General features: G+C 38.9%; 1 protein-coding gene across 1 annotated transcript; it reads right to left on the reverse strand.

Moving 5' to 3' along the window:
- Nucleotides 1-295: 295 nt before the first annotated feature.
- pn (exopolyphosphatase prune) lies at nucleotides 296-5865 on the reverse strand. Its single transcript, XM_074110148.1, has 5 exons — nucleotides 5717-5865; nucleotides 4151-4271; nucleotides 2555-2684; nucleotides 1472-1624; nucleotides 296-463 (listed from the first exon to the last, which is right to left on the reverse strand). Exons 1-5 carry the CDS (start codon nucleotides 5772-5774, stop codon nucleotides 308-310), a joined length of 618 nt encoding a protein of 205 aa, XP_073966249.1. The 5' UTR covers nucleotides 5775-5865; the 3' UTR covers nucleotides 296-307.
- Between the last annotated feature and the right edge of the window lie 1946 nt (nucleotides 5866-7811).

Consider the following 7811-nt stretch of genomic DNA (forward strand, 5'->3'; position numbering starts at 1 on the left):
TACGCTTCTGGTAATAATGTCATTTTGACATTTCATGTTCAATTTTAAGTGCCTTTAGATGGTTTATACCTAATAATTTTAAAATATTCTAATAAAAAGGAATTGTTTTATTTCTTTTTTTATTGAATACCTACATACTGGAAGTTTTTTTCAGGCTATAGGTACTTAAAATACTACAAATGTCGTAAAATACAACGTTAAAAAGTATATTTATATATAAGGTGTTAAGCGGTAAGCAAAGTAATCGTTTATAGGATTTCTTGGGAAAAGTTTGTTGTCAAATAAAAAACGAAAACAATTTCATATTTTATTTTAATTCGTTTAAGAATTCGTTAACAACCGGCATGTATTGTTTTCTAGAAGCGCTCAGATTTAGTTGTTCGAAATAATGGCAATCTTGAAAAGTGTCCGTTTTGACTAATTGTAGAGAAGGCCTCGTCCATGCTTGGAGAAATGTTGCCAGCTGGAAAAAAAGAACTTTAAAACTTTTTTTAATTCGACTGGTTGGCAAACGAGCAAGTGGGTCTCCTGATGGTAAGAGATCACCACTGCCCATAAACATCTGCAACACCAGGGGTATTGCAGATGCGTTGCCAACCTAGAGGCCTAAGATGGGATACCTCAAGTGCCAGTAACTACAGTTAAACATAGACATATAAAAAAATCCTAGCAGAAAAAAACTCCAAAACAACCGATAAACAAAAAAAATGTTGCCAGCTGAAATAGTCAAACTACAAAACTACCGTTATACATAGACAGTTTCATACATTTTTTTACTTCATCATCCCAGCCTATATACGTCCCACTGCTGGGCACAGGCCTCCTCTCAGAACAAGAGGGCTTGGGCCGTAGTTCCCACGCGGGCCCAGTGCGGATTGGGACCTTCACACGCACCATTGAATCGCTTCGCAGGTTTGTGCAGGTTTCCTCACGATGTTTTCCTTCACCGCCTAGCTCGTGGTAAATTTCAAATGTAATTCCGCACATGAATTTCGAAAAACTCAGAGGTGCGAGCCGGGGTTCGAACCCACGACCCTCTGCTTGAGAGGCGATAGGTCAAACCACTAGGCCACCACGGCACTTCGCAATTTTTTTACTTATGTCAAATATAAACATACGTGCATACGCTATGAACGGCAGTATCTATAAAAAAAAAACAGTGCCTGAGTCCTGATTCTAAGCAAAATGTACGTAGAGTGGGCTAATTTTATATTGGCTTGTTGGAACCCCCTTTATTTCTACTTTAATTTAATTTTTTATCATTTTATTGTTATAGAAGCAATAAAAGTACACTCCTTACTGATAATAATAATATTAATGTTAGAGTGAGTGTTTGTCCGACTTTTACTTACATTTAAATTACTGAATGGACCGTGATTATATTTAGTATGGAGATAGTTTGAGATCCGGAAAATTCCGGAAAATCGCATAGTTCCCACGGGAAAGCGTAACGAACGTCTATCAAAATTACCTTAGCAGTCTTATCCGTCTCGTTTCCACATATGGCAGCATCTCTTTTCAATTCGTTCTGTAAGCTCATACCCAGTAGGAGGGCGAGGGAGCACCCGCTAGTGCTTAGGGCTTCAGTGACCGCTGTGAGGGCTCCAGGTTTTAATAAGAACTCCTAAAAACAAAAATAGAATGAGGGCTATGGCGTATGAATTCGTCGCTAGAGGCGCTAGTGTAGCGAGAGGTCTCCGAAATGTCAAATCTCACTGTTTTTGGGTGAGCTACGCGTGTTTATATATAATTAGAATAATTTTGAGAATATTATGCAATACCTGAAATTAATTATGTCAAATATGCGTTACCTATGGGGCAAGGAATGTCTGTGTTTTGAAACAGTTTTGTCTTTCGGAAACCTCTGTTCTCCTTTTTTTCCGAAAAAAAAAGGGACTACGCAACACTGTGGCATGCTCAATATTTTTATGGTACGGTTTTAAGGTATTATACGAGTATATGAGTTAAATGTAAATTTTGTTTTCACAAACTAACCACTTTACTTCAGGCAGGACCTTTGTCTACAGTGGCGCCAACTGGTGAGCGCGAAAACAGTAGCCCTCATTGTATTATTACAGTAATGAAAGTCAAAGTCTTTATTCAATTTAGGCTATAACAAGCACTTATGAATTTCAGTAGCGGGGTAACACGGTTAGTTTGTACATAATACTGAAATTTTCTCCCACCAGAGTGCAGCACTAGCACAAAACTGTAAACAGTTTTTTGAGTATCTTAAATGCCATAATGCGGATTGGGAACTTCACACCGCGTGGGAACTATGGCCCAAGCCCTCTTGTTCTGAGAGGAGGCCTGTGCCCAGCAGTGGGACGTATATAGGCTGGGATGATGATGATGATGATGAAATGCCATAATATCGTATTATTATTACTATCGATGTAAAATACATTGTGTTACTAATAAATATATATTGCTTTCTATGGGTACTAATACTCTTTGGTTATGATCTGTCATGGCGACAAAATATAAAGAGACCTGACGTTGTCATGAGTTTGCGTTAGTGCCGCCCCCTGCGCTAGCGTGTTTGTTTGTTTACCTCGACGAGTATAGGAAAACTGGGCACGTAGACGTCCTGGACCATCTTCACGTCTTTTTTCAGAAGCTGGGCTGCCGATAACTTGGACACATTGGTCCTGGCTCCTAGGAGACGCGACAATGTCTGCTCCCTGGTATAAAATTAATATATAATTCAATTCAATGAAGATTTTTCGACAGAAATCCCGCTAGATGGCGTTGGTATCGTGAGGTCCGTTTGAAAATCGAAGTTCGTATCGTACCGCCCCGCTGACGCTAATATTATTTTATACGAGAGTAAGGCACTTGTCCCACCGCCGACGATGAGCGAGAAGCGAGTAGAGCGAGTAACTAGAAACGAGTGGGCGAGCAGCGAGAAGCGAGTGTAGTTTTGTCGCTCGGCTGTAAGCGAGTGTTCGCGTGCGACGGGCGATTACACGCTCCACTCGGCTCGCTCGTGCGGGGCGGCCGCCAAGCTGACATCGCTGAGCGAGTATCTATAGCTCAGCGAGTTTTATAGCTCTTGTCGCTGCGACAAAAGATGTAAGAGCGAGTTCTCGCCGACAGTGTGAACAGCCAGCGATCAACTATTAATATATGTGTCTCTTTTACTCACACAGGATCTTCTATCTTTTGTTCGTTTCTTGAGCGAGAAAATAGTCGATAGCCAATCGTTTCCTCGCTGGCGGTGAGAGAAGTGCCTGAGAGGGATAGTACGATACGAACTTGAATTTTCAAATTTCGTAGTAGCCCTCCCAGAGGATTCGTACAGTCACCTGCATTAATATCTGCCAAAGCGGAGCAGTCGAAAATATCTATCGAGTCCTAACGGCCTTAAGTAGAAATAGAGTCAAATCAGATATTACACACATACTTTCCTATGTGTTGTCTATTTGTACTTAATACTATTGTCGTGTCTTGTGTTGTGAATAAATGTACTTTCTTTCTTTCTTTTTTCTATATTTATGGACGATTTTAGGGTTCCGCCGTCAACTAGGAGCCCTTATAATTTACCCATGTCTGTCTGTCCGCGATACCTTGCTTGCGATTGGCTCATTTAGTTATTTAACCAATCACGAGCGCGACGCAAACGTCAAACGGATCTCACGACACTAACGCCATCTAGCGACAATTTTCCTTGTCGTAAAACCCTCATTGACTAAGTCCTCAATCGTTATTTCGGGCATCCTGTAGAAGAAATTCAATATTTTATTATAAATAAACTAGAGTATACCCGCGGCTTCGCACGCGTGAACTATTCGATCTGGTAGTTACAATTGAAATTCCGGGATTTTACAAAATTCCCCTGGGAATTCCCAAAATTTATATCGTGGTCTTCATTGAGGTTGTGTTAAGAATGTCCAAAATTTCAAGACTAAACCTAGCAGTTGAAATTTAAAAATTATATCCTTATCCCGTGGGAATATCGGGATAAAAAGTAGCCATGTGTTATTTCAGACGTCCAACTACCTATATACCAAATTTCATTCAAGTTCAGCTGTTCTAGCGGGAAGGATTAACAAACACGCAAACACACACACACATACTCACAAATTTTCGCATTTATAATATAATTAGGATTAGAATAAGCTATTACAAATTAAAATAGGCCATTTACCTTTCATTCTCAAAGTTTTCTGGTTTTAAGACACTCTCAAGGAATAAAATGATTTCTAAGTCATGTGGTGTTGCTTTATTCACTTCTTTTGAGAAATTTACCGTGTCCAGAATAATAGTAGCTTAAACAAAAACACCATCAAATTGCTGTCACATTATCAATATTAATTTAAATAAAATATTATTATATGCCATTATACACCGTGTTATTTTGATATCCGTTTACTTTAAGGGGACAACAAATGAAGTTAATTTCTCTAAGACACTAGTGGTCTAACTCTTACTGTTTAAAAGATAATCAACAGTTAAGATAATCAATTATTAGCAGAAAAACAGCATCTTAATTAATGTCGTTTTTCAAAGTTCATAACGAATCCGTTTTTAATTCACTCATATTTAGCGAAAGGAAGTTACACATATGGATTTTTTGATGTCTCTCTTATGTGTCACCTCAATGGCACTTGTCAAGTTTATTTATCTTACAATTTAACTATTAGCAAAGACTGTAAAGTTATCACATGTATGAAAAAACTAAAACTGATTTTTTTCCCCCTCAATTTAATGAAAAAGTTAACTATCAGATAGTAGGTGTGTATAACTACAGATCTATTGAGTACAATACAATACAAATTTTCTATACTGCACACCACAAATCAGTGCAAACAATTAACATGGACACAAAATGTCTTATCGCTTAGAAGCAAATCTTCCAGATAACCATTCGGGCGCAAGGACTTAATGTTTTTCCATCGTCTTTTGTTGGATTAGTGAGTATTTATCTTGCTTTCTCTTTCTCAATTACCTTCAGTAAACTTCAGTAAGATAGTTGAGAAGAAAAACCTACTTTTCCGAGAAAATACGATAGAAATTAGGAACGGGTTATACTTGCTAAATCGCGTACCAGGGCTTAAAAGTCCACCTTCTCATACCAGGTGCAGAAACCAGGTATCAAAATGCTTTCAAAGTATTTTCTGTCCAACGCAACGAGTCGAATACTTGCTTCCTTGCAAGTTTAAATTAAACCTTGTTGTTATACAGATAAGATTCAAAATATTCCAATCAAGACGTAAAATACTTTGAAAGTATTTTATTTCACTTATAAGCACAATCTGGTCCTTACGTGTATGAATATAAGATTGAAGGGACTTACTTCAAAGTAAGTACAACTACGTCGACCTCGAAATTTATATCTTATATTCATTTCATTTTGATACCAGGTATTTCCTTGCAAGTACACAGTACAAAACAAACAAGCTGAGATATGTGGTGCATAGGGGAAATTCGTGTCTACCGTTGTCCAGCAGTGTTGTAGCGGTATAGCACGTGACACGGAATGCCGAGGACCTGGGTTCGATTCCCAGTGCTGGTCTTATTTTGCTGTGCATCTATATTTCAGTTTGTATTTTCAATTTATAAAATTAAAATCACTACTTAAAGCAATTAATGAGTATGAGTTCATAAATTAAACTCGTATTCATATAAGAGTTTAATTTTATTGCTAACGTCGACTCCATGGCTCGCTAACGCCTTACCGTGCGATGAAAACTACGATGCCTATTATACTTACAATGAAGCATTTGTGTGCATTCAGGATAGGTGTTGAAAAAGACCAATTCTTTTGACATTAATGTGGCTAAGTCTTTAATTCTTTGGGCAACCAACGTACAGCAAGACCCTACAGTCTCTATTGTGGATCTGAAATAAAATGTATTTGAAAATTACTGTAAAACTGTTAATAGTAGGTACAGTCAGCAACTAAGATATGAATACAGCCAAAGTGCCAAAAATATGTATACAGGACTTTATTGTCTGAACATTAAGGTTGTCAATCAAATGAGAAATGAGAAAGATGAAGGGCGTTAAAGTTCGGGAGTGTGGGTCCTTGACGTTACTCCATAGTAATAAACTCAACCAACACAAAGTTGGAAAAGCCCCAACTTTGTCACTTCAAAGTTCAATATCTCAAAAACGGCTTAACTTATTTTGATGAAACATGTCTAAGAACCATTGCTAGAAAACCTGATTTGGTGCCACAGACACACATAGCGGTCAAACTTATAACACTCCTCTTTTTGCGTCGGGGGTTAAAAAGTGCATGTAGGTGTGACGTCACACGCAAATTTAACCGGCTGTATCCATACTAATATTATAAATGCGAAAGTGTGTTCGTATGTTTGTGTGTTTGTCCGTCTTTCACGCCGTAACGGAGCGAGGGATCGACGTGATTTTTGGCATAGAGATAGTTTATGGGCCCGAGAGTGACATAGGCTACTTTTTTATCTCGGAAAAAAAGCACAGTTCCAGAGGGAACAGCGCGCGATAATTGGAGGTCGTAGTTGCAGTTACAGAAAGTACCTAGTTAAATGAGCTTTTAAGGCAAATTACCACAATCATACAATGTACAAATAAACATATGAGACAAGATACGTGTTTTTTAATATTTTTACTTTTGACAGAATCAACAAAATCTTAGAGGTCTATTGTTGCTAAGAAACAACAAACTTCAATATCTCCTCTCAGCAAAGACCTATAAGCTTTGAGATCTTGAGAATTCTGGCTCTTGTGAGTGGCTTCGTAAATATGTCAGCCAGCTGCTCTTCACTGGCTACCTTGTTTACAGCTAGCGCACTGCTAGTAACCAACTCTCTAACGAAAGTGCCGTACCCGGATATGTTAGTCCGTCGATGGAACTCGGGATTTTCAGCTAGCCTTATAAGCAGCTTCATTATCCACTCTTAAGCAAGGGATCTTCTTTAGACCAACAAGATTGTTCAATAGCCGGGACAGCCATACAGTTTCCCTGGCTGCTTCACTTGCGGCAACAATTTCAGCCTCTGTTGTTGAAATTGCAACACTTGCTTGTCTTTGGCTTAGCCATGAGATCGCTCCTCTGCATACATGCACAAGACTCCACTGGTGGATCTTCCAGTGCTTACATCACCTGCATGATCGGCATCGCTGTAACATTCCAGAATGCCTTCCTTGTAATGCTTCTTGTACATAATACCTAGGTCTGGTGTATATTGCAAATATCGCATTATGCGCTTCAGTCGGACACAGTCTGCTTCTTCAGGTTTCTCCAACTTCGTGAGACTACACTAACAGCATATGCAATGTCAGGTCTAGTGCATACCATCAAGTAAGCTAAGGCTCCAACGATTTGCCTGTAGTTACTCTTCATGTAACTCATATCTACTTTCTCGCTTGATGTACCATCTTTTACGATCGGTGTAGAAACTGGTTTGCATGAATCCATTCCGAATCTCCGCAAGATTTCTTTACATAAGACGTCTGAATTATTTTAATTCCGTCTCCTCTGCTTTCTATCTCTATTCAAGGAAATAAGAAGCCGGTTTTGTGGTAATCTTGAACCGACCATTAAGCTCCTTGATAAACTCGTTCTATCAGCTGCTGACTGGAGCCAGCGACGAGACCGTCATCTACGTACAACGCTACTATGACTTTTTTCCACTCCGTTCTCCCTTATCAAAGGCAAGGATCTGCCTCACTTGTCTTGAAGCCTATCTCTTTGAAAAAATCTAAAATGCACCGGTTCCAACATCGAGGTGCTTGCTTTAAACCATACAGACTCTTCTGTAAAGGCAAACTCTACCAGAGCCATCATCGTAGCCTTCGGTTGTTTCATAAAAATTTCTTCATCT

This window comes from Choristoneura fumiferana, chromosome 30 (genome assembly GCF_025370935.1).
Source record: "Choristoneura fumiferana chromosome 30, NRCan_CFum_1, whole genome shotgun sequence".
Classification (NCBI taxonomy): domain Eukaryota; kingdom Metazoa; phylum Arthropoda; class Insecta; order Lepidoptera; family Tortricidae; genus Choristoneura; species Choristoneura fumiferana.

Bases quoted from the DNA above. Each gene is read 5' to 3' on its own strand.
- pn (XM_074110148.1), bottom strand. From the start codon at position 5,774: ATGTCAAAAGAATTGGTCTTTTTCAACACCTATCCTGAATGCACACAA. The intron at 1,625-2,554 runs GTAAACAAACAA...TTTTGTTTTTAG, and splicing joins GTTTTCCTATACTCGTCGAG to GAGTTCTTATTAAAACCTGG. The intron at 464-1,471 runs GTAATTTTGATA...CTTTTTTTCCAG, and splicing joins AGACGGATAAGACTGCTAAG to CTGGCAACATTTCTCCAAGC.